Source organism: Cyprinus carpio, chromosome A6 (genome assembly GCF_018340385.1).
Source record: "Cyprinus carpio isolate SPL01 chromosome A6, ASM1834038v1, whole genome shotgun sequence".
NCBI classification, from domain to species: domain Eukaryota; kingdom Metazoa; phylum Chordata; class Actinopteri; order Cypriniformes; family Cyprinidae; genus Cyprinus; species Cyprinus carpio.
The window spans coordinates 17,311,334-17,339,048 of record NC_056577.1 but is presented as its reverse complement, the minus strand read 5'-3'; the positions used below and the strand labels follow the sequence as shown (position 1 = coordinate 17,339,048).

Genomic DNA, 27,715 nt, shown 5'->3' with positions numbered 1-27,715 from the left:
CTAGTGGTCGATTAGCACTGGTATTTCTATAAAGGCTCCATCCTGACCCAAACTCTCCAAGGTTTTTTATAATGCTTGAAAGTACCTGCAATAAACAAACCACAGAGCTTCATTGTACTTTACATCACACTAAGAACATTTCCCAATCTAGAGCTTTATTTTGTTGTTGTTGTTGTTGTACTGAAATAAACCTTCTTTGTGTAGCCAGAAGGGACACATTTAATACAGCTGGCCTCTTAATTCCCTGCCTGAATAAGATGGGAGGAAAGCATATATGCGTGTTGTAAAATAAACCCTTGATCTGTTTATTTGATTGCAGCTGTCTCAGGGAGAAGGCACTCGCACTTTGAGCGGAGGGCCGTGTTTAGGGAGGGTGACCTCTTTGGGATGAAACCAAAACATGAGGAAATACCTAGCACGCAACTCTCTGGCCAACGGCCCAAACAATCCATTACAGGCACCGTTAGGAAATGAGATGGCCTGTCCCGAGCACTCTGAGGTGGAATAAAACCTTGTGAAGTACGCTACAACTTGCAATACTATAAGTGGACCAGGAGGAAAACTAAAATGCTTTATTCCTGAAATAATGCTGATGTGAACCAAGACAGTCTTTTCCAGTGGGAGGCCTGGGAACCATTTTTGGGTCAATGAAATATAAGAGGGTGTCCAAGATAAAGAAAAAGAGAAAGTCTAGTGTAAAACACGTGCCAAGTTCTTTTGTGAGAACACTTCATATTTTCAAAAAGTCTTATTGAATATACTTTTCATTGTAAAAAGTAATATTTTTAATTCATAAATATGACTTTGTGTTTTTCAGGAACATCACATGACATTTTACAACCTGAACTAACCTTATCAAATTTTATATATATATATATATATATATATATATATATATATATATTTTTTTTTTTTTTTTTTTTTTTTTTTTTTTTTTTCTTAAATATGACATAAGGACAGTTGATATTTTTGACTTTATGTTGCCCTAGTTATGATATTTTTGACTTTATGTTGCCCTAGTTATTTATTTATTTATTTATTATTTTAAAGTTACATACACTACTGTTCAAAAGTTTGGGGTTGGTATGCTTTTAAAAGAAATCTCTTACACTAACCAATAGAGTAGAAACAGTGATATTGTAAAATATTATTACAATTTAAATTAAGTGTTTTTTGTTTTAACGTCATTTGTTGTCAGGATGGCAAAGCTGAATTTTCAGCAGTCAGTACACTAGTCTTCAAAGTCACATAATCCTCCAGAAATCATTCTATAATATGATTTGGTGCTGATTATCAATGTTGAAAATAGTTGTGCTGCTTAATATTTTCGATGAGACCGTGAAAACATTTTTTCCAGTATTCTTTGATAATTAAAAGAAAGTTCAAATGAACAGCATCTTAATGACCCAACAGCTTCACAGAGGTAGTGTTTATCAAGTTAGACTGTATATAAGTCTATATGGATAGTATGAATGAAATTCAGATGTACTATATGCATCGTTTCACTGCCATTCATAAATCCCCTCCTGTGGCCTCATGGGATAGTAACGTGTCCATCGAATGGGTTTAAGAATACAGTAGGTCATCTGGGTACTTCTCACCTACTGTGAAATATGAATTCACGATATACTACTCACTTCACATACTGTTTTTGCCTACAATAGGAAAGTATAGTATGCGATTTCGGACTTAGCAAATGTCTTCTGTATGTATTTATCCAAGGCAGTACTGCACGATCAAATGTGTTACCATTGGAAAAAAGATAAACAATCAGATGCATGTTTGAAGCCAACAAACATCCTGTTCTCCAACCGATTTGATAGATCAAGTATCTGTTTCCAAGCATTAGAATGGTAAAAACCCGAAACCAAACCCTGTGGATCCCATAACCAGCTCAGCCCCCGGCCCTCTACCTGAGCTAGGCTGCTGGTCAGAAGGTAACTGATACACCCCCAGCACATAGAGAGACTGCGAACGGCTGCATCCATCTGATGCTTCAACAGCCTCCCTTCACTAATTAGATCTCTATTGTTGGGACAGTTTGGCTTAATTTTTGACGTCTTCGAGTCTCTCACATCGATATAGGAGCAATTAATTACTGATTTATTCATGTCCATGTTGACAGGGAGCTTATATTACTACAATAGATCTATGGAAGAGTGTGACCAGGGTGATTGGAAACGGTGTAATTAATTCTGTGAAATTTCAGACATGGTACTTTAATGAAACTTAATTGAATTCTTAATTGGTTTCAGTTGGTTTTTAACCTGTTGGCATAGCAAAAACATAGCTTTTAGTCCTAGATCTAGCTTTATTTGTTTGATACATACAGCAAAATTAATATGGAACATTCAGATTTATAATCAAGAACTTTCTTTATGGGTTCCAATCCAACTTTGAAAGCTGGGAAAACTTTTTTAATTATTATTATTATCTGATAAAATGAAAAATTATTTGCAGGTTCAACCATGGAAATCAGCTTGTATTGTCATAAGCTTGTCAGTATGCTTACAGTTCAACAGCTGAGTATCCAGTATAGTCCACAGAGGTTTGCATAACATAAATTTATGGCCTATACCCTATACAACATGTTTATTTAAAGGAAATTAATATTCAGCTCCTCTAGAATTTGTTCATATGGATTTTAGCTCACACATTCAGTATTAGCTTAAACGTGTTTATCTGCTAAGCAAGGTATGTTGGAAGAAATCCAAGTCAAAAAATGAATTTTTTTCTTGAATAGGAACAGAAAAACAGCTGCTATTTCTACCGCCCATTAATGCAGATGGACATCTTCAAAAAAGAAAAGAAAGAATGCACAGTTGTGAGATACAGTAAATCACCAGACCAGCAGTATCCCCCATAGACTGATCCATCAATTTTGTGCTCTAAATGTGGAATTAATTTATTTTCCTATGTGGTTCAGTTGTTGTGCCCGCCCCCCGACAGTACTACCATGTTCACCCTTGAAAAATGTATGACTTAAATTAAGCAGCATCTTATTTACCATGTGAAACAATAAGGCTGAGAAGCCATTGAGGTGCACTACACGCAAAAGTTTCTTAGAAAGTAGATGCAACATGACATCTTAAATTACTGGCCTGATTTTCATAGACGCTCTCATGTGAATGGACACGTCAGTCAAAACAAACTGATTGTGAATGATCTGGATACAGAACAACTGAGAGAACTGACCCATTAAGGCAAGAAGTGAAATTGGACGAGAAAGCTTTTGCTTTCTGAGTTTGTCTGTTTGACGCTTCACTGCGAGGTCTTTAACCCTCTGCTGCATGATTCATGGCATGATGTTACATCCACACCATGTGTGACAACCTTTGACCCTTTCTCATAATTATACATGTCTATTCTTGTTATTATTCATAACATCATATAATAGCATAATTCAATGGTTGACAAAACTGGTAAAGTAACATGAACCTCATGATATTTCTTCAGCAGAATGGGATCTAAGGAACTAGTTTACTCTGCAATTTTTTATGTTTTTTTATAGTTTACATATAGTAAATGAAAATATATCCACTGTAATCTGCACTGTATATATTTGATGACTGGACATTTCAGTGGGAATTTCCATTAATTTTTACGTTGAATATTTATATTATAATAATAATAATAATAATAATAATAATAATAATAATAATAATAATAATAATAATAATAATAATAATAATAATAATAATAATACTGTGTAGTTATAGTTTTAATAATGATTTTAATTTTTTTTGTTTTTTTATGAATTGTAATTGTTTTAAATTTTATTAATTTTTTTAAATTTTATTATTGTTTATTTTTATAGCGCTTTTTACGATACAAATCATTACAAAGCAACTTTACAGAAAATTAAGTTTCTACAATATTTAGTAGTAGCTTATCAGTGGTGACTGTCAGTTCATGTTCATATAGCAGAAATGTTCAGAAAAAATCAATAAAAAGACGTAAACAAACAGACGATTAACACTATTAACAGCAATTATGCAATCAAACTTATAGCAAAATGTGGTAGTTCTGTATGTTGTCTCTGGATTAGCATCATCTGAGGTCCTCTGAGGGGCTGGCATCATCTCTTCTCAGGTGTTCTGGATCCAGACTGGAGCTTGTGTAAATCCTAGTTACCACGGGATGTAAATCCCGTGGCAAAGCAGAGAAACAAACAGAGACATAATTAGCGTAGCTGCTGTTCCAGCCAAGTAAAATTAATTTGTTTAACCCAAGCTAAAGAATAATAATGCACATTTGATCAGATATAACTGCAGTCCAAAATTATGAGATGCATTATTTGAATGCTTGGCCAAAGAGGTGTGTTTTTAATCTAGATTTTAAACAGAGAGAGTGTGTCTGAACCCCCGAACATTATCAGGAAGGCTATTCCAGAGTTTGGGAGCCAAATGCGAAAAAGCTCTACCTCCTTTAGTGGACTTTGCTATCCTAGGTACTATCAAAAGTCCAGCGTTTTGTGACATTAGGGAGCGTGATGGGTTGTAGCGTGGTAGAAGACTAGTTAGGTACGCAGGAGCTAAGCCATTAAGGGCCTTATAAGTAAGTAATAATATTTTGTAACTGAAACGGAACTTAATAGGTAGCCAGTGCAGAGACTGTAGTATTGGGGTAATATGATCATATTTTCTTGACCTGGTAAGGACTCTAGCCGCTGCATTTTGGACTACCTGTAGCTTGTTTATTGAGGATGCAGGACAACCACCTAGCAGTGCATTACAATAGTCCAGTCTAGAGGTCATGAATGCATGAACTAGCTTTTTCTGCATCAGGAACAGGTAACATGTTTCGTAGCTTGGCAATGTTTCTAAGATGGAAGAATGCTGTTTTTGTAACATGGGAAATATGATTTTCAAAAGACAAGTTACTGTCTAATATACAAACCAGATTTTTTTACAGTAGAGGAAGTAACAGTACATCCGTCTAGTTGCAAACTGTAATCTACGAGATTCTGTGTAATGTTTTCTGGTCTCTGTCTTATCTGAATTTAATAGGAGAAAATTATTGGTCATCCAATCTTTTACATTTTTAACACACTCTGTTAGCTTAGATAATTTAGAAGTTTCACCTGGTCTTGTTGAGATATATAGTTGAGTATCATCAGCATAACAGTTGAAACTAATCCCGTATTTTCTAATGATATTACCAAGGGGCAACATGTATATTGAAAATAGCAGAGGACCTAGGACAGATCCTTGTGGCACTCCATATTTTACTGGTGATAAATGAGATGACTCCCCATTTAGATAAACAAAGTGGTAGCGATCGGACAGGTAGGATCTAAACCATCTTAAAGCCTGCCCTTGGATATCTGTATAGTTTTGTAATCTATCTATGAGTATGTCGTGATCTATGGTGTCAAACGCAGCACTAAGATCAAGTAAAACTAGCAATGAGATGCAGCCTTGGTCTGATGCAAGAAGCAAGTCATTTGTAATTTTAAACAAGTGGCAGTTTCTGTGCTATGATGGGGCCTGAAACCCGACTGAAATTCTTCATAGAGATTTTTTTTGCAGGTAGGAGCACAATTGAGCAGACACAACTTTTTTCTGAAATTTTAGACATAAATGGAAGAATTTGAAATGGGTCTGTAAATTGCCAGTTCACTAGGATCTAGTTGTGGTTTCTTAATAAGAGGCTTAATAACCGCCAGCTTGAATGGTTTTGGGACGTGACCTAAAGATAACGACGAGTTAATAATATTGAGAAGCGGTTTTTTCTGCTACAGGTAACAACTCTTTCAGTAATTTAGTGGGTACAGGATCTAATAAACATGTTGTTGGTTTAGATGAAGTGATAAGTTTATTTAGCTCTTCCTGTCCTATAGTTGTAAAGCACTGCAGTTTATCTTTGGGTGCGATAGATAAACCTAAAGTATTAGACGCTGTAGAATCTACATTTGTTATTGTATTTCTGATGTTATCTATTTTATCAGTGAAGAAATTCATAAAGTCATTACTATTTAACTGTGAGGGAATATTTAGATCGGGTGGCGTCTGGTTATTTGTTAATCTAGCCACTGTGCTAAATAAAAACCTTGGATTGTTTTGGTTGTTTTCTATGAGTTTGTGGATATGCTCGGCCCTGGCAGTTTTTAGAGCCTGTCTATAGCTGGACATACTGTTTTTTCCACGCAATTCTAAAAACTTCCAAGTTAGTTTTTTCTCCATTTGCGCTCAAGACTACGAGTTTCTTTCTTGAGAGCGTGGGTATACTGTTGTACCATGGCACAGTACGTTTTTCTCTAACCCTTTTCAATTTGACGGGGGCAACAGCTTCTAATGTATTAGAGAAGATAGTGCCCATATTGCCAGTCATTTTGTCTAGTTCATGTGTATTTATGGGTACACAGAGCAGTTGAGATAAATCAGGCAGGTTATTTGCGAATCTGTCTTTGGTGGCTGGAACAATAGTTCTGCCCGGACGATAACGCGAAGCTATATAGTTATTATTATTAATACGCAGAATGCACGATACAAGGAAATGGTCAGTAACATCATCACTTTGAGGTACGATATCTATGTCAGTAATATCGATTCCATGCGATATAATTAAGTCTAGCGTATGATTAAAACGATGAGTGGGCCCGGTGACATTTTGCTTTACTCCAAAACAGTTTAATAAGTTAGTAAACGCAAGTCCTAATGCATCATTTGTATTATCAATATGAATGTTAAAATCTCCGAAAATTAGCGCTTTATCAGCGGTAACCAACAGGTCTGAGAGAAAATCTCCAAATTCTTTTAGGAATTCTGTATATGGCCCTGGTGGTCTATACACAGTAGCCAGAGAAAGAGATACGATAGATTTCTTTTGCATATCTGACATTATAACATTAAGCATAAAGTATTTCAAATGATTTAAACCTGTATCCTGTTTTCTGGGTAACACTAAGAATATCACTATATATTGTTGCAACACCTCCCCCACGACCAGTCTGACGGGGCTCATGTTTATAACAGTAGTTTGATGGAGTAGACTCATTTAGACCCAATATAATCATTTGGGTTTTTAGCCAGGTTTCAGTCAAGCAGAGTACATCACAAACTATTATCTGTGATCATTTCATTTACAATAACTGCTTTGGGTGGTGAGTGATCTAATGTTTATGAGCCCAAACTTTAAAAATTGTTTTTTGTTCATTTATTTTACGTTTTTTTCTGGTTTAATCACGATAAGATTTTTTCTAGATCCTACATTAAATTTATATTTTGACCTCACTATTCGGGGAACAGACACAGTCTTAATAGATTGGACAGCGCAAGTACTTCTATTTAAGTGGGTAGAACAAAAGTCATCATAGCAGTTATTTGAGAATTGGCTTACTAGTCAAATGGAGCGTAGAGTCCTGGAGATGTTGTCCGACAGCAGTCCTGCTCAGACTCTGCTGGGGTACAGGCCATCAGGGCGAAAAAGCCTAGGTCGCTCCCAGAAAAGATTACAATTATTAACAAAGAGCAGTTTCTGTTCTTTACACCATGACAATAACCATTCATTTAAAGCAAAATGTCTACTGATGCATTACACCTTAAATGCATTACACCTTAAATGCATGGTGACAGATCTCCAACTCACTTATTATTAAACAAAATAAATTAATAAATGAGTAAATGAATAAATAAAATTCATTAAATAAATAAATGGTTAGTTTTTTTTTCATAGCATAAATAAAAATAAATATTGTCATTTATGATTTATTAATTAATGCATCAGAGGGTTAACCCTCTAGCATCTGACCATGAATTATCTTTTAAGTCGATTTTATTAGCTTCAGTAGACATTATTTCTGAATGTCAGTTCAAAAAACATTGTTCAAAATGACCCTAAGGTCAACAGTGGAAATTGCAAAAAACATAGTGTAAATTCATTTATGTCACTCCTTTAAATGTTTCCAGAATCAAGATAGGGCAGCATGAAATTTCAAATAATGCCAGAGTTTCATGTGTGCACCATGCGGCTTTACAAAGACAATTGAAACAACGATCGATCATTAAACCTAAATGATCAACATACTAATGTAATTTCTCTTCTGCCAAAGGAAGAAATAAACCTTACATTTCTCTCCACAGAGCGAAGGTATCTGCCACACTCAAAGTGGCTGTTGTATTCAGCCAGATCAGCAGCCGTGAACACATCTATGTCTCTTTCCTATGGGTTGATCTGGTAACCCAGAAGGATTTGACAGCACTGGGAAATTATTTTTGATTTGATTATTATGATTTAAAGATATAATTAAAATCATTTCTGTTTTAGACACCACACAACAGACTCACCCCACCTCTATCTCACCATTCTCTGCAGCATCATGTAGAGGAGTGCCACCCCAGTAATCCTTCTTGACCTTTGATCCCATCTGTAACAACCTCTCCAAGATGCGATGACGCCCCCCACTGGCAGCAAAGTGTAAAGCAGTCACCCCTTCATTATCTGGACAAGATAGGCTGACATCTGTTGAGGACACCTGAAGTAGTCAAAACAAGTATTGTGCACTTGTAAACCTGTAGTAGAGCTCTACTACAACATGATACCAAGACGTATATGTGTGTAGGTGAATGTATACCCCCACCAACCATACCACCAATGCATGGTGGCCCATGTGAGCTGCAGCATGCATTGGCGTCATGCCATCTTGGACTCTTAGATGCACGTCAGCTCCACAGTCTTTCACCAGATACTCCACAACATGTAGATGTCCCTCCTGGCAGGCCAGATAGAGAGGCGTGGCACCCATACTAGTCTGTCTATTAACACACCTGAAAAGGTCCATTTGGGTGTTTATTGAAGTGGGGTTCTGAAGGCTGATATGAATTTCACACTAAAAGATATTTCTGCATAAAATCCCTCTCCCACTATTGGCATTCCCATGTCCCTATCTATGGATGACATGCATTTCCCCTTCAATTAAGCTCTGTTACTGGTCAACATAAGATTCACTCATTGGATTTAACAACTGTGCTAAAAGATTCAAACATGTGCTAAAGGCATCTTGACATATAAGGTCTGGTAAATCAACTATTTTAGCTAAGGATAAATCGAGCAAAGGATTGTGTCAATGTCTACCACTGTTAAACCAATTACTGTCTGGATATTAATCACTGGAGGCTAATTTAAAGTTCATGGGATTGTATGGAGGTTTTCAGTTATGACATCAATTTGCAGGCCAGCTTGGAAGGTGAACTATAGGTTCCATATAGTTTTATAGTTAGTGGGTTTTTAAGAATAGTGGTTTGGATATATATATATATATATATATATATATATATATATATATATATATATATATATATATATATATATTACCTTAAAAAAGAATTGAACATTTAACATAAACTATAATATAGGCTACTATAATAATACTAGCATTAAAATGTTTGGGGTTGGTAAGATTTTTAATGTTTCTGAAAGTGGTTTCATATGCTCACTAAGGTTGTATTTATTTGATAAAAAAATAATATAGTAAAAAACAGTAATACTGTTAAATATTATTACAATTTAAAGTAACTGTTTTCTATTTTAATATTTTTAAAACGTCATCTATTCCTGTGAAGGCATGGCTGAATTTCCAGCAGCCATTACTCCAGTCTTCAGCATTAATAATCCTTCAGTAATCATTCTAATATGCTGATTTGGTGCTCAAGAAACATTTCTTGTTATTATAAATGTTGAAAACAGTTGAGCTGTTTTTTTTTTTTTTTTTTTTTTTTTTCACAATTCATTTATTTGAAATATATATCTTTTGTATCAATTTAATGTTGCTTTGCTGGGCGAAAGTATCAATTTCTTAAAAAAAAAAAAAAAAAAAAAAAATCTTACTGACTCCTAAAATGGTATTGTAAATTTTTAACTATCATGCCTAAAAACTGATTTTGAAAGTAGCTTTGTTTTAAACAACATTTAAAGGTTATGTTCCCTCTGGACTTGACTCTGCAGTGAGTCAAAGAGCAAACGCCCAGTTGTTCCATCGCAGTGTAGTACAAAGTCACTTTCAAAACCCACACACACCCCTCACAGGTGGAACAAACTCTTAATCTTCACCTTAACACCAGAACCCCCAAAGTCTTCAGAAAATTACTGAAAATGTCGTTTTTACACACAAATTTAAATTAGTTTCCAATTAATTATAAAATAAATAAGACTCTATAACTTTAATTATATAGAATAATTGTGATACATATAATTATAGTTAAATATATGCAATAATTAATCATATGATTATAAATATTTATAAGGAATTGGATTTTGTTATTGAGTTGCTTTTTGGCACATGCAGTTCCAATTCCATTCATTTTATTGAAATCGGTTCAAGTGGCTGAACTCTGAAACTTTGATTGCTCAGTGCTGTCAATATATGAATAGACATCATATTGTTATACTGTGCCAAAATGTTCATATACTTTACATAAATGTTAGATAAAAGAGTGTTAATTTTGTATTATTGAGATTATACTTTTTATTAATATTTTGATTTAGTCTTCATTAGATTTTGTATTTTCATTTTAATTTTAATTTTAGTCCAAGTTTTGTTGTCGTTTTTCAATATTTTTATGTTTTATGAACGTCCATATTTTGAATCATTTTTATTTCAGATTAAGTTTTAGTTTCTTGAGAACAACTGAAAATGAAAAAATGTTGCCTTGCCAACTAGCTGAAATAAAATAAACATTTTATTTCAGTTCATGTTTATTTTTATGTGTGTGTGTTTATTGGATCTGTTTTAAAAAGACACTCATTTTAAGGCACTCAGTGTACTCAAACAAATAACTCAAGATTTGTGACCAACAAGACCAGTGACCCAAAACAGCTTGTCACATGCTCCTTTTCATCTCTGTCATAACAACGTATTTGAGCTGTAACACTGTACCCTGGAGCTTGACCAATCAGCAGCTTCAAACAGGTGAGGTCACCCTTTGCTGCAGCATAGTGGGCAGGAAGAGCACCACAGTTTGTTTCCACTTCTGCTTCATTCCCATGAGAGTGCCAGTGGACAGCTTCCACCCTCCCAAACCGTGCAGCAAGATGGAGCGGAGTGGCCCCACCAGAATCCTGATCCATAATACATGCAAACAAATAAGAATAGTTATAAGCAACAATTTTTTATTTAATTTTTTTTCTTTGCACACAAATAACTTTATATTACTATATGTGTACACATGTATTCTCTTATTTATCTTTTTCAAAAAATACATTAAAAATGGCATTATATATTTTATTTTATTTAATATTATAATTTATACAGGTATATCTTGCAATTCTGCCTTTTCCCCTGAATTCTGAGTTTACATATTGCATTTTTTTTGTTTTGTAGTTTCTGCCACAAAATAACAAGGTAACGGTTACTTTTTATTTCACAATTCAGAAAAGTCCAAATTGTGAGATAAAAAGTAGGAATAAACTTACATTATATATATGTGTATATATATATATGTGTATATATATTAATAATTATATTCTTGAAAAGGAAAACAGTAATAAACATCACAGAACGGGCCCCTGCAGACCCTTATCACTGAATCTCAAGGTCATTGGCATTACAACTGACCTCATGAAGTCAAATGTAATATTTATGAATTAAAAATTCATAGTATTGACAAAATTTTTTTTTTTTTTACCTAGACAAATATATTTAAAAACATTTCTGAAAATGATGTATATTCAAAATAAGTAAAATATGTTATTACTTTTACTTGGTTATACCACATGACATTTTTAAAGACATTACATTTAATATTTTTCTTGAAAATGGTATAAAAAAGTTTTTCAAAACCATATAAACGTATTCAAAGATTTTAGAATAGATTTTTATCCTGAGTTCATTTGGCAATTATGCCATTATATGATGTTCCAAACTTTTAGAAGATAAATTTAACAAATACAGTTTGACTAAGCAGTGAGGAAACTAAAGGAACACTTATTATTATTTTTTAATAAGTAAGAATACAACCACTTAAAATCATGAGCCAACGCTTTGGTAAAGAGCCATCACTGATTCATAAGCTGAAAGAACATTCAGTTTGATAGAGTTTATTTCATGATGTCATCATAACACCGTCATAGCAACAGTGTGTATTGTGCACAGTATATGTCCATTCTACTATAAATCTATTGCTGCTGACAGTTAAGTTTGTCCTCTACACCACCAAAGTGATCAAATTAGTGTTACCATCTTTATTTAATCAGACCAAGGAAATGTTCATTAATAATTCCTCATCATATAACTTTGACCTTGGCAAGCACTTGAAAAAAAAAAAAAAAAAAAAACCCAGATGAACTCCCACCAAGACCACCAACCAAGAATATCACTTGTTATCACTTTAGTCAAGGATAACAAAGCACTTAAAACATCTACTTTAACACACCACAGCTGGCTGTAAATTAGATCAAGAGGTTGTCAATGTTAAAAGAGCCAGTTTGCATTAGTGTGAGAAGGGGCTGTGTGTACAGGGGGCCGGGGGAATTGGGTCTCGGAGAAGTAGTATGGCCTGTACTTCCCTGGTAAACAAACACTGTACATGGTTAAATTGAGCCCCTTCTAACCCATCTGGTCATGATTACAATGGTCATGCAATACTAATGAGCAAAGAGTAAACAGAGCAAGGGAAAGTGATGTAATCACACCATTTTACGGTTCCTGTAGCAGGTAAACTATTTATTTTGTAAGGTGCTATGTTTGGAGCAGGTGTTGCTGGTGTTTCTCATGCAGTTTCAAACCTGTATGAAATTGTCTTCTGTAGAAAACATACAAATCTAAAAATAAACAAAAGCTTTATTATTTTAAACATATTTTGAAACATTCTTTCAATGTAAAGGAACTATTAATGTTATGGTTACCTTAACCCTAACTCTTTTTAAATATATATTAAATGTAATTTATTCTTTACATGGCAATGCTGAATTTCCAGTAGCCATTACTCCAGTCTTTAGAGTCACATGATCCTTCAAAAAATCATTCTAATATGCTTGGTGTCCAAGAAACATTTCTTATTATCATAAAATGCTGAAAACAGTTGTGCTGCTTAATATTTTTGTAGAAACTGCAAGACATTTTTCCCCAAGATTCTTTGATGACAAGAAAGTAAAAAAAAACCCAGCATTTATTTGAAATAGACTTTTTTGTAACCATAGTAGAAAGCAGTCACTTTTGATCAACGTAATGCATTAATTGCTGAGAAAAAGTAAAGGTATATATAATATATAAAGTAATCAATATGGCTTGTATGCAATATTCAAGTATTCTGAAGCCATACTTATATGATACGTGTATGGCCCAAAATGAAGTTATTATTTAAAGAAAAACTCCCTCTCTACCATGGTTTAAAAAAATCACATGTGTGAACACATCCCTCTCTCTCTCTGTGTCTCTCTCTCTCTAAACACTGTCCTATCACAATAAAGGCAACAATGCCAAAAATAAACTTAAACTTAAAAAATGCATATCAGAATAAAAACCAAGCCATTAGGGTCATAATCAACAGCCTGCAGATCTGAGAGACAGGAATGTGTTAAGACACAGATCTGGAGAAGACAACAAAACAATTTCTGCTGCATTGAAGATTCACAGGAGTATGAATCAACGGTGACCATCAACGGTGCGACTGTGGAGAGAGTGAGCAGCACCAAGTTCCTGGGTGTGCACATCACAGAGGACCTCTCCTGGACCGACAATACTGCAGCACTGGCCAAGAAATCACAGCAGCGTCTCTACTTCCTCCGCAAACTAAGGAGAGCCAGAGCCCCACCCCCCATCATGTACACCTTCTACAGAGGCACCATCGAGAGCATTCTGACTAGCTGCATCACTGTGTGGTATGGCGCCTGCAACGCGTCCTGCCGGAAGACTCTGCAATGCATAGTGAGAGCAGCTGAGAAGATCATTGGTGTCTCTCTCCCTCCCTCCAGGACATTTATGGAACCCGTCTCACTCGCAAAGCCCTCTGCATTGCAGGTGATCCCACTCACCCGTCACAGAGCTTCTTCAGTCTGCTGCCATCAGGGAGGAGACTGCGGAGTCTCCAGGCCAGGACCAGCAGACTGAAGGACAGCTTCATCCATCAGGTGGTCAGGAAGCTGAACTCGCTCCCGAACTTGCCCCCCCCGTCCCTCTTCTGCCCCAGGCACCACTGAACTATGAACCCCCCTCCTCCCCCACCCCGCCCCAGATCCCACATCTCCAGGTCCTTCCACCCCCACTCCCTCTAATATACGATGACATGCATCAGTCACTTTGTGCAGCATTGGTCTGCTCACTAACTCATTCACCATGGAACTGACGTCATTCTACCACCTCATCAGTCAGTAAATAAAATAACTGCTCTTGAGCCCTTTGTCACTTTAATCAGACTGAATAAGCTTTTTTTATGCACTAAAAATCTTTTTATCTGCACTGTTTGTTCACTGGTTTGCACTCTATCTGCCATGTGCCTTGCACTGCTTTTATTTAACCTTATTTTTATTTAATTTTTTCTATTATGTCTTTTTTACATTCCCTTATTGTGTAGTTTTATCTTATATTTTATTTGATCTAGATTTTTAGGCTCTACTGTTAGTGTTATCTGTATGCACCGAGGGTCTGAGAGTAACGCAATTTCAATTCTCTGTATGTATGTACTGTACATGTGGAAGAATTGACAATAAAGCAGACTTGACTTGACTTGAAGCACTCATTATCCTTAACAGAAGAAGTTTGTAACAACCGTGACTCTTCCTAAAGCTAGCCTCCTGGCCAAGCTTAGCAATCAGAGAAGGGCCTTGGTTAGAGTGGTGACCAAGAAGTTGATGGTCACTCTGGCTGACCTCCATGATCATATGTGGAGATGGGAGAAACTTACATAAGGACAAACATCACTGCAACACTCCAACATTCTGAGCTTTATGGCAGAGTGGCCAGAATCAATCCTCTCCTTAGTGAAAACAACCCCTCTTTTGGGGTTGCAGAAAAAGCACCTAAAGGACTCAGATTGAAAGAAACAAGATTCTCCTGTCTGATGAACCTCAATTCCAAGCGTTTGGAAGGAACCAAGCACCGCTCATCACCTGCACTGCACAATACCATCCCAACAGAGAAGAAGGGCAGACAATCTCCATATTCAGATATGCAAAGCTGGTCACATCTTACCCGAAAAGACCTGAGGATAAAATCACTGCTAATGGTGCTTCAGCTAACTACTGAGTTTAAGGGTATGAATACTTATTCAATGTAAATATTTCAGTTTTTCCTTTCTAATAAATGTACAAAGTTACCACAGATCTGTTTTTTTTTTTTTCTTCGTCATTATGGTGTATGAAGTGTAGACTGATGTGGGAAAAGGTCATTTAAAGCACAGCAAAGCACAGTATACCTATAGTGCAATTAGTGGCAGACAATATTTGCACCTCAGTGTAGGCTATTGCAGACATACAATCTTGTAATAGACTGAATATTATTAAAATCATATATGGATATGTCATTGGGACCTTTTTCCTAATATTAAATACCCGTTAGGCAATTCTTTTTCACATTTATTTTATTATAACTTTTAAATAAAAGGCTCTCTGACCTGATATGCATTGTGCAAAAGAAGAATGGGATCTGAAAAATACAGATTGTAATAGGGGTCAGTCGTATCAAAGGCTAAATCCAAAGTCCTTACTCTCCACACTTCTGTCACAGCTACCTTGAGTTGTTTTTTTTTTTCTTTTGTGGTTTATCTAAGCTTGGTTTCTTTTGAGTTAGTGCAAATAGCCTTTACCAACAAGACAAACAGACAGACAAATTTTTCAAATTTTTAAAAATTTGTACTTGGTGGAAACAGGCCCTCTGGTCATTTTAATAATCTTTTCCTCACACAGGATGATCAAATGGCTTCAGAAGACTTGGATAACAGAAAACAAGTCATACTTGGAGTACTTTTATGGTGGTTTTCGTCATTTTTGGAGCTTGACAGTCCTTGGTCACATCCACTTTGATTGAATGGCACAGCATGAACATATTTCCTAACATCATCTTTTGTGGTCTTCGGAAGAAAGTAAATCACCCATCTGAAAAGCAGCCCTTGCCTTTGTGATTGCTTACCAACCTGCACATGGTTGCCCTCATCTCTGGCAGCAGACACTAGAGTAATGAGAGAACTGGACTCTGAAGACCTACTGAAACTGGTGTGCATGCATGTGGCACGTATTTAGAGATTACAGTGAGCCTCATTTTCACATATTAAATATTCATTTTCTTTCTGAATAGCCAAGAGTGTGTCTGGAAAGAGGTCAAGGGATTAGAATGGAGCAGTTTGGTTAGAGCACATGAACTTTAATGATTCAGCATCAGGGGAGATCAGATCAGCACTGTGATGTTAAAGAGAGTCCATTAAGCTCATTTAATAATGCTGTTGCAGCTTTGTTGTACTGGTAACAGATATCTCAGTGTCATTCTGAACGTGCACGGTCCATCACATCCCAAGTGCAGCCACCAAAAATGAACAAGACAGGATTGTTCCCTGAAAAATTCGGTAAAATATCTACAACATAATTAGAACAATTCACATCATTCAGTTATGAAACCGTTTAAGAAAAATACAAAATATCACAGTGTATTTAATATAAAATCAGGAGGGGCAAACTGACCCCTAAACCAATTAACTACTGTAAAAATCCCTGTTAAAAAGAACTCTGACCTGAAACGACCATGAACAAAGCCAACAGTCATATGCAAGTAGGGGTGTGCACTATCCAGAAAAAAATTGATGTAATATGTAATGTAATTTTGCTGGTAACAGCATTTTGCCATTTTTTTTGTTTTTCTGTCGTGGAAAAATGACTTTCATAATCTTTGTATTTTGTACAGTGGTTGGTTAATGTCCCACAGTGACAGAAATTAATGATTCAATTACTTTTTTCAAAGTAGGTGGCATACTCTATAATGTCAGCTTGGTCACAATTATATTACTGTAGCCTGTACATATCACACACACCCATATGCAAGCCACTTAACTATTCATCAGCTACAGTAAATTCCCTGAAGTTCCATATATGAAATATGCTTTACCAAATAAGAGTTACGTTAAATACTGTATATTCTGCTAAATAACAAGCTCAATGTAGTGCTACCTGACAATGACCCTGAACTCTATGCTCATGACACACCATCTAATCTTTTTGCAAAGCAAATAAGATTTACTGTACATTAAATATTATATTCTGCTAAATTAAGAGCTCTTAGATCAATGTAGTGCAACCTGACAATGACCCTGAAACCTGAACTCTTTACTCTTGACACACTATCTAATCTATGTGCAAAGCCGCATAGCTTTAAACTAAGACCATTCAATAAAATTTGTCCTTTTTGGCTGGAGTGCAATATCCATGTGTACACACACACACACACACACACAAACACACACACACACACACACACACACACACAATCAAGCAGGTACAATATCCATGGTGCTAGTTCATCCCGCTCCAGTTGCTCTCTCAGATCCTCCACAATAATGTCCACATCTTCACAGAAGGTACTTCTACCCACACTGATTCTTAAAGCGTTGGTAGCCACATGATATGGAATCCCACAGTTTAGAAGAATATGGAAAGGTCTAATTAAATGAAAGCACATAACAAAATTGCCACATTAGGCATTAAGGATTTTCCATGCTCGGCTCCGTCTAGAGCACAGTTAAGCACACAAGCCTTTCAAAGTATACAACTGAGCATCAGTATACAATATATATATATATATATATATATATATATCTATATATATATATATATATATATATATATATTATATATATATATATAGCTATATTTTAGGATTTAAAAAATATATACATACATACATATATAATTAAGGGGTTCAATGGGCAGGATTTCACACAACACTGGTGAAAATGCACACCTGTCCTTATACAAAAAAAAACAAACAAATGATATTGACCACAAACGTTTTCCTTGTAAGTACAGATGGCTCCACTGTCTGAGAGGCAGGCAGCACCCACACTGGCCAACAACCCCCTACAGGTGGACAGCACTTTACACCCTACAGCAGGGGGGGAGAGTCTCAACAATTATTTCCAAAAGCTTTTACAAATCTGCAGGGTTAAGAGCTGACCCATTTCTAAACCAACGTGTGTAAAAACAAACATACAAATAATAAATAAATAAAAACTTCACTGATGTTGTTTTAGGAAATTTCATTAAATCAAGCTTAAATATATCATATCTGTGATGAATCTTTAATGCACATATGTGGACTATACATGTACTGTAAGTGACATTGTGCACCTATGTATCAGTATGTACAAACATATTCAGTTTATGTACTGTGAAAGACAAATTGCAAGGTTGGAAAATGGCTATTCACTCACCTTGAAGTCCCCTTCCCAAAATGGATACATTGCATGTGTTGGGAAAAATGTCTGAGCCAGGAAAATGGCTGTTAAAATGAATCTTATCGCTTCCAAAGACAGCCTAAAATTTTAAATGCAATAAAAATAAGAAAAAAGAAATAAATACAAAAAAGAAATCTCTATATAAATACAGGCTACATTAATGTCCACTGAAACTGTACCAGCTATAATAAGGTAGAAACAGGACTGACAAGCAGCTTCTGCTCCAGATAACATTGGATGTCCAGGAAATGGGCTTCATACTCTGCTAGATTTAAACTTACCAATTCTGCAGCCTTTTAAAAAAAAAAAAAAAAAAAAAAAAAAAAAAAGGTTATGTAAAACAATTTTGCATGTGCAAACATAGGCAATATAGCACTGAAAATAATAAAGTATTTTTACTGTTATACATAACTGTACAAACCATCACCTTGCTACTGTAAATAATAAATAAATCTAGTTACTCATGTTACATGTCTAAACATTCAACTTATTCTAAAAATAAGGTAAGAAATGAATGACGCTTATGATACAAACTGGGTTTTACCTTTCCCAGAACGGCTATCATTGCTGTATTCTCAGTTCTGAGAAATAAAGAGATAACAACAGTATTGATTTCAGAGTCAGTAACATACTTGTTTTAATTCCGTTTAATAATTCATCACCTATACATGAAACCCCATCACATAATAAACCATGTCATACCCCAGTCTGAAGTTGCACTCTTGTCCTCCTCCAAAAAACAGAGGGTAAACCGGGGTTGTGGTTCCAGGATCATTCCCAAACAAAGCGCCAATTCGAGGGCCATACAACTGAAACAGCATCAACAGGATTGCCATCTATAAATTTCTTTGCTTAGAGAGAGATAATATATCAACAGCGTCTCTTTTATACCTTTTGTCCTACAATGGTAATATAGTTTACTCCCAGCTCATGTGCATCAACTCGTATCTTTCCGATAGCCTGTGCTGCATCGGTGTGCAGGAGGATTTTGGGAGCTGATGCTGCCCTCTGTTTGTTTACTTCCCTCACCCTCTGACAAATATCCTTAATTGGCTGTTGAAAGGAGAATCCCATTGGTTTCTTTAAGTATTTATGCTAAATCATGGCCGAAAAAACTACTGTATTTTTATTGGCAGAGCAAAAGTTAAATAGCCATACTGTGTCTACAATGTAAGTTAATCTTTATTAACATCACATTTATGAAATGTTGTATAAAAGCAATATCACGCTCGCAATTAAGCCTCGTCCCAATGGCCAAAGCACAGTTGTGTGATTGTTTAACTATATGAAATAGTCCAATACATCACTGGGACCGTTGTCAAGGCAAAATTCTCACCATAATGATGCCTATCTCATTATTGGCCAGCACGATCGACACCAAGCAGGTGGTAGGATGAATCCCTGCAATGACATCTTTGACCTCCACCCATGCTGTGACCTTGGAAATGGGATCAAATGTGACATCTACAACGAGAATTCAATCAGGTCAAATCAGAGCACAAAGATCTTTGGTCATATTCATATTTTAAAACGGATAGCAATAGACAAGTTTTGGATGCAATATTCACGGTTATAGGAGTACAATGAAGTGATGCCCACTTCCTCAAGCTAAACCTTTGGAGAACAATGCCTCCATTTAAAGTTTTCGACATAAAACCCAGGCCTGCTAACTAAATCCAGAAGAACTGTGGCAACGTCTCCAAGAGGCTTAATAAACCTTCCTGAAAAGCTACCTGAAAAACTACAGGCAAGTGTACACAAGACAAAAGCTTTTAAAAGCAAAACGTGGTCACACCAAACAATGATTTGATTTAGTTCATAGTTCAAGTTAATTGATAAATAAAATAAATTTTTGACATTATTTTTGAAAGCATCCTCACTTTACAGCTTTTTTACATAAGTTTCTAAAACTTTTCACAGTGCTGTAGCTTTGCAGGTAGTGTCTTGGAAAACGTTCTCTGGATTTAGTCTGTTTTTTTCTGTTTCTTCATGTCATTGCAGACGAATTGGATGATGGTGACAAATAACTGGCTTAAAAAAAATTTTTTTTTGGTGAAAAAACTAATGATTAATGTCTATTGCACAGTACTGTACATGTTTTCATGTGAATGTGAACAGCAGTTCAGATTTTTGTATTTGCTATTGTTTATCAGGCAACACCAAATACAACTGCACAATGACAAGACAGCAGGTTCTAGATTAAATCTCTGCTATTCATCGAGCTGTGGTTTTATTTAACAGCAGCGATTAAGCAATTCGAACCAAAGTTTCGCACTGAAAATTCATCTTGGTGTGAACAGGCCTTCAGTGTACTAAATTAATACATTAAATGTATTAAGTACACATTAAGTACACATTTTTATCCAAATCAACAACTACAGATAAGGAACAACATATTTATCATAAGAAGACAAAAATATTTAAGGATTCAGTGAACTTTCGTAGGCAAAAAATTGTCCAGTAGAATGTAATAATGCATGAGGCACCACTCATTCAGAAATCACTTCCAAACCAAGCAGCTTTCTATTGGTCAACTTCACAAATTTGAATGACCAACACAAGTTTCCTATTGTTCCTACAGTAAATGTGATCACACCTTAATAAGTGCCTTTAATTATTGTGCTAGTTTTTATACTATACTATTTAATTACTGAGTTCATTTGCAGAGAATTTGAATGTGTTTATTATTATATTTGATATGTCTTCAATGTTATGTCATACAACTATATTTTCCCACCAGCAGCACCTACGTAACAACGTCATGCAAAATGTCTGCTTGTTCAAGCTTCATAGTCAATGGTAAACAGCATAAAAGTTAAAATTGTTTGAACATTGAACATATTACAACACTAAACGGGAATGGTGGAATTGTGAATTAGCCATATGCAACAGCCTTTATGGCAGGGTTCCTCAAATCTTGCCCTGGAGGGCCAATGCGCTGCAGAGTTTAGCTCCAACTCTTATCAAACTCACCTACCTGTGATTTTCTATTGATCCTAAAGACACTGATTAGCATGTGCAGGTGTGTTTGATTAGGGTTAGAGCTAAAATCTGTTGGAAAGTGGATATTGTGGGCCAGATTTGAGGATCCCTGCTTTAGGGCATTGGTCTCAAACTCAGTTCCTGGAGGGCCACAGCTCTGCACAGTTTATCTCCAACCCTAATCAAACACACCTGATCCAGCTAATCAAGGTCTTCAGGATCACTAGAAACTTCCAAGCAGGTGTGATTTTGAACTGGTAGGTGTTAAGCTATGCTGTGCTGTGGCCCTCCAGGAACTGAGTTTGAGACCACTGCTTTAGGGCCTTCACTATACTGCTGTTAAAAAAAAAAGAAAGAGAGAAAGAAAGAAACACTTTGAAAAGGAAAAGAAGATAATATGATGAATTTCTATTTGAACTGTGACACTTGAAACCTTCAGCTCAGTTCCTCCCGAAGTAAAAATAATGTCTGGTGCTTTTCCACCAACCATCCTAGCAAAAGTGTCTCTGGAATGGTAAATGATGTCTCTGGCTTTCAGACCTAAGATCAGAGGAAAACAATAAGAGATATTGTTTCCAAAAATAAAAATCATTTACTTGCTTCACTTTCTTCTATGAAACATAAAATTCTGTTAATTGTATTTTAAGAATTACATATTTTAAGATATTTTTTTCTTCCATACAATGGAAGTCAGTGGCATCACTGTTGTTTGCATCCCACCCTTCTTTAAAATAAATATATTTATACAATATATGTTATAAATATATATTTATACAATATATATAAAAATATATTTTGTATATATTTATACAAAAAAAAAAAAAAAAAAAAAAAAAGAGAGAGAGATGCATACCGTTTTAGAAGGACATGAGGATGAATAAATTATGAGAAAATTGTCATTTCTGGGTGAACTATGCCTTTCAATGTGACATGTTAGAAGTCTGCCAAACATCAATCTTTGACCACTTCTAGATCGACTGGTGTGGTGGCGTTGTAATCCATATATATTCTGCAGTAGACAAAGCTGTTTTACAAACTACATTCTGCAGCATGTGGTGGATCAAATGCAAATGACTTTATGTCATGTCTAGGGCTGATATGACATATTCATTACCTGTCTGGCCCATCAGCCACATGATGATGATGCGGGTCGACGCATGATGTGTTAAGGTTCCCCATAAATTATGACCCAGGATGACAGGGGGATCAGCCTTTTCAGCAATGATTATCTAGATTACACTGGTAGATAAAAGGACAAAATACTGTACAACGGTCTAAACACATAACACATAAACTAAGCACATGCGGGATAAATAAAAACATGCATTAAATTTATGACCATTAATGTCAATAACTATAACGCACGAGTCATGTTATAGCCCCCTAAAAAATGGCCTAGCAACGCCCATGGTATATTGAATATTAATGAACCAACAACACATGAGAAATGGGGAGAGAGAGAGAGAGAGATTAGACAGGAAACGGAATTAAGGAGATGGAAACAATAAGATTATGAGAAGGGAGAAGAACGAAGGTACAACATGGTAGATTTAGTTAAACACATTTACAGAAAATGCAGCTATGTTGAAAGATCATTAAGCCAGGGAAACCTTGGAAGCGCACAGCTGATGGCCATCGATTCATCATTATTAAATTTGAGAAGAATACTTGAATAAACCTTTGTTTATTGTAAGGAATTATAAATAATCCCAAACAAGGCACAATCTCTTGTGGTGGACTTTGTAGGTATTGTGGTTGTTGGTGTGCATGAACTGGTTTTTGGATCTAGCTGCCAATAATCAAATCAAAAAAGTTTTCTTTTTTGATATTGTCTAAACAATAAATATCATATTAAACATATATTTCCTTGTGTTTTCATGGTAACCAATTAGCAAGATGAGCTAACATACAAAGCCAGTAAGGCCTACTTAACAATCAGTTTCATTTAGTATATTAATGTATTGAATCATCATGTGAACTCAGATTGGACGGTTGAGAGTTACTCAGGTTTTTGTAACGATCTGTTCCAATGAAGATATCTCCAAATACTGTACATTCTCAGTAGTTCTTTATGAGGTTGAAGATATCTTCAATTGAACAGGTAGTAGTTATTCTGTTTTTATTTTTATCTATTTATTTCTGACAAAAAGTATTCTAATAGTGACATTAGTAAGTACTTATTTATTAGATAGTGGTACTTATTGAGTAGATACTTGTACCTATTTAATAGATACTAGTAGTTATTCATAAGGTAGAAGTAATAATTTTATAGACACTAGTATCTTTTGTAATTATTGCTAGTAACAATTCTTATCTTACTACTTATGGAAAGCTTAAAAAGGTACTAGTACGCATCTAAAGAACAGGTACTAGCACCCAATGGAAAAGATACTAGCTGAACATTAAGTACTTGTAGCATGGAAATAGATACTAGGTAGGGACAGGGCCATGGAGCTACTGGAATTTTACAGACTTATATTTGATTAAATCAGTGTGAATATTTTAGTTTAACTGTATCTATTTGAAGTTAGTATTTATAATTCTTAGCTTGTAATGCAGCCTAATAAAAGCTTGCATGTAATAAAAAAAAAAAAAAGTTTTATATTACAATTCTGACTTGTTTTTCGTTGACAAAATGCATCCCTTAAAAGAGGTATAAATTCAGAATTCTGAGACTACAATAGGAATTCAAAGAAGAAGTAAAAAAACAGAAGCAATTCTGAGGGGAAAAAACTCTGCATTTCAAGATGTTAGCTCATAATTGTGATATATAAACTAGAATTGCTAGAAATAAAGTCAGAATTCTGAAATAAAAATCACAATTACCTATTTTATTATTTTTATTCCATGGTGGAGACGTGCTTCCCATACGTTTTACATATAAAATTAAGGATAAATTCAGCTTGAGATTTCCTATTTTAAAATAAAATGTATTTGCATAGCATGCATTAAATAATGGCTTGAATCAATAAACACACACACACACACACACACACACACACACACACACACAAAAAAGTAATTCATAGTGTTGCATAAGTTCCACATTTATTTCATATCTGACAATGTGTCGAGTGTACACAAACATTTGACTCATAATTCCAACACTCAGAAAGAGACACTGAACTACTGCCCATTGAAGATGGTACAAACCAGTTACAACTGCCTATTACACCATTCACAGCAATCATGTTTATATACAAGGCATGTAAAACTAAGAGAATACAACAAAGAAAATATGCTTATGAATGGAGTCTGTGCATAAGAGGAGAATGGAAGCACACAAATATTTGGTGTCGATTATGAGAACTGATTAATTCTTTCATTTTGGGAGATGGTAAAATGAATGCAATGTTTTTAGTCTTGAAACATGATAATGTAATGTTTTATGTAAATTGCTTGTAGCAATGGTACAGTACAGGCTATAACATGAAGAATACCATTCAGCTCTCTGCTTTTCTACAAGGTGCACAGACAAAAACCAAGACAATTCACATTTGCTTGCATGTACTCAAACTGAAAGTGATTCAGTGAACTCTCTGTTTTGTAATAATTTAGTTGTCACTCATTTTGAAAATGCACTTGCTATTACTATTAACATATGCACTTGTTTCTAAAAGTAGTGGCATTGCTTATGTTTGGTTGTGAATGTGAAGTGTACATAGTTTTTGTAATAAAAAAAAAAAAAAAAAAAAAAGTGCATTAACTATTTTTCATAAACAGAGAACCATCAGAGATTGAGAATTCTTTTAGGATATGTTTTCTGCTTCACAGAGAAGCAGAACCCTGATTTTTCATGGAAACAGAAACCCACTTTTCAGCTTTCAACATCCTAAATAACAATATTAGTAACTGAATTTTTGGGATTAGAAATGCAGATCTTTGAGGTTCACTCATAGACAGATCAAGGCTTTCAATAGAGGTTAGTTCAGTGTCTTGATTTTTCCTGTACTAAGCATGTGCTGAAGGTTGGCTGGCCTCAGTCATGCTGATATGCCTGAATCTTGCTGCCCTGGAGGCACCCCAGCATTTGCAAATAGTTGATCTGTGCTCTAAATATGGGAAAGGCTTGTGTTAGGTAACCTGCAGGATCATCCAGTCATCCCAAACCAAATTATAAGCCACCAGGACTAATTATAATAAGCAATGAAAGTGCATGCATGGGTTCTGCTCCAGTGACTGACCACGTCAAGGTCTGACTCAAAGAACTCTACCTTCTAACAAATGCTTTTGCACTAGTACAAAGTGTATTAATCCTAGCTGTTGGTATAATATAACTCAAAAATCTGGTTTCATATTCCAAAAAAATTAGTTTGGCTGAAGTTAAACAACTATCAGCAGTCTCAACACAGACACAGTTTTGTACAGCCTAAACCCATTGACATTAAGCACAACAATCATACCTGAGACAACTTTAAAAACAGAAAATGGAATTTAAAATGTATTGTGTTACATGTCTTAGCCTGTTTGATGTTTTATATGATTACAGTCAAAGAAAAAACAAGGTTCAGAACAATGGGCTTGTTTCTGGAGTCCATGATGATTTTGTTTTGTTTTTATGGCTGAATAAATAGATTTGTTTTGTTCATTTTTAAGTAAAGTCAGTTGAGAAATAAATAAATAAATAAATTACACCATCTAGATATGCTTAGAAATATCAAAACCTAGTAATATGTAGGGCATGTGCAATATGCAAACTAATAACGAAACTAAAAACTAACTAAAGATGCATTTGCCTGCGCACAGAGAGAAAGCGTGGTACCGATGGGTGGACCTGAAAGTGGACATTCACCCTCTTAAAGAAGCACACAGGGATTAAGATGATGTAAACTGTAAAACTAAAACAGAGTATATGATGCAAGAGGCACAAAATCATCACTCTCTGGGGTGCGTGTAGAGAATTCCATCAGTACTGTACATTTGATTTGTTCTAACAAACTTCTAAACCTTCCATTTTCCAAGACTGACCACTGCACGAACACTCATTAAAAATTCTGGGCAATGGAGATGATTTTTCTCTACCTAATTAATCTTGCAAAAAAAAAAAAATATTTGTTTTCTTAAACTAAAACTAGTGAACATATCTAAAAAGTAAAATTCAAGTAATCTACATGTTATAGCAGCTATCCCAGCTATTCACTTTGAACCTGTTCCCCAAATGCTTTTCAATGTGTCGGTGGAAATGAGAGCATTGCAGTCAGTAAAAGGGAGGTTAGTCAACTCATGATAACAAAAAAGTGCCATGTGCAGAAATTGCACTGTACTTCTTTAAAAAATATTACAGTCTTTGTCAATAAATATGTGCTGAAATAAATAAAAATGTTAAATAAATACCTAACTAGATAAAACTTAAATTAGACAGATATAAGATCACTTGGGGATACCGATAATTCTTTCTATAAAATATTAGACTGGATTATGATACATTTTAGATAAATCTACTGACCAGTACTCCAACAAAAATAGGCCAAATCTTTATAATGGTTCTCATATAGAGATATGAGAATGCAAACATTTTCCATTGCCAAATTTTTCCTCATGCATCCTGGCTATTTTGAAAACTTTATGCATTTCAAGGCCATACAAGTGAAACATTATAAAGGTATATGAGTATTTATGATGGGTTGTACTGTGTCCAAGAACTGCACTTAAAGAGAGTAAGAGTGTAATATGATGTGATTCATCTTCTCCTTGCTGAGAACTGCTTATCATTGATCAATTCTATCGTCCATAGCCAAGAAATGAATAAACATATGGTCTGCTGACTTAAATACTGACCAGTTTTATCGTTTTAAACCCAAAGACTTACAAGTCAAGAGTAAGACAGTAAGGCCATGTGATCCGTTTTCCCACAAACCCAAGATATGGACGCCACTCTTCACAGTTACAAATTCAGATGTGTTTGCATGAGCTGACAACTTCAGAATTAGAAATTCCCATCACCAGCTTTCTAAAATGTTGCTGAAGACTACATAAGCATACTATCTCTACCCCAATAAAGAAGTTAGCCTGTTCTTTTGGCGTTGTAAGTTGAATATTTAGGCCACTGTAGATGCACAACAAAGGGGCCTTTAAGATACAGGTGCACAATCGGTGCTAGTGTGGGCAGGTGCAGGTACACACATGTGGGTAACAGAGGGTCAGAGAGTTGATTAAGCACAGAAACTGGGGGATCTATCAGTAGATCTATTTACAAGGTTAGTCCTTTGTGTTTTTTGTCCTCAAAGCATTGTACAGTAGGTATACATGTAGTGGGCTCAAAATCTCATCTGCCCGGCTCTTCTTCTGGACAGTTTAGACCTGATGGGAAGGAGAATGTCGAATAAATATTGGTATGACAGGTCTTTTAAAGTGAAAGG

The 27,715-nt window shown here is 35.3% G+C and overlaps 2 protein-coding genes across 2 annotated transcripts in view; both read right to left on the bottom strand.

Moving 5' to 3' along the window:
* Positions 1 to 10,901: 10,901 nt before the first annotated feature.
* On the bottom strand, positions 10,902 to 22,492 carry LOC122145412 (selenocysteine lyase-like). The gene is made up of 11 exons (XM_042759191.1): positions 22,471 to 22,492; positions 19,711 to 19,838; positions 19,266 to 19,427; positions 19,077 to 19,183; positions 18,919 to 18,955; positions 18,584 to 18,667; positions 18,351 to 18,453; positions 17,952 to 18,022; positions 17,882 to 17,886; positions 17,421 to 17,579; positions 10,902 to 11,058 (listed from the first exon to the last, which is right to left on the bottom strand). The coding sequence occupies exons 1-11, from the start codon at positions 22,490 to 22,492 to the stop codon at positions 10,902 to 10,904; spliced, it is 1,035 nt and encodes a 344-aa protein (XP_042615125.1).
* A 1,890-nt stretch (positions 22,493 to 24,382) lies between these two features.
* The window catches only part of LOC109091789 (kinesin-like protein KIF1A), a 41,786-nt gene continuing 38,453 nt past the window's right edge, over positions 24,383 to 27,715 (bottom strand). Inside the window, exon 45 of the mRNA XM_042758219.1 lies at positions 24,383 to 27,656. Coding sequence (XP_042614153.1) covers positions 27,614 to 27,656 — 43 coding nt within the window. The 3' untranslated portion in view covers positions 24,383 to 27,613. The remainder of the gene's footprint in view (positions 27,657 to 27,715) is intronic.

Excerpts from the sequence above, each read along its gene's own strand:
- LOC122145412 (XM_042759191.1), bottom strand. The coding sequence starts at position 22,492 with ATGTGGCTGATGGGCCAGACAG. Across the intron at positions 19,184-19,265 it reads TTACCATTGTAGGACAAAAG|TTGTATGGCCCTCGAATTGG; the intron begins GTATAAAAGAGA and ends ATGCTGTTTCAG. Across the intron at positions 18,454-18,583 it reads ATCTGGAGCAGAAGCTGCTT|GCTGTCTTTGGAAGCGATAA; the intron begins GTCAGTCCTGTT and ends TTAAAATTTTAG.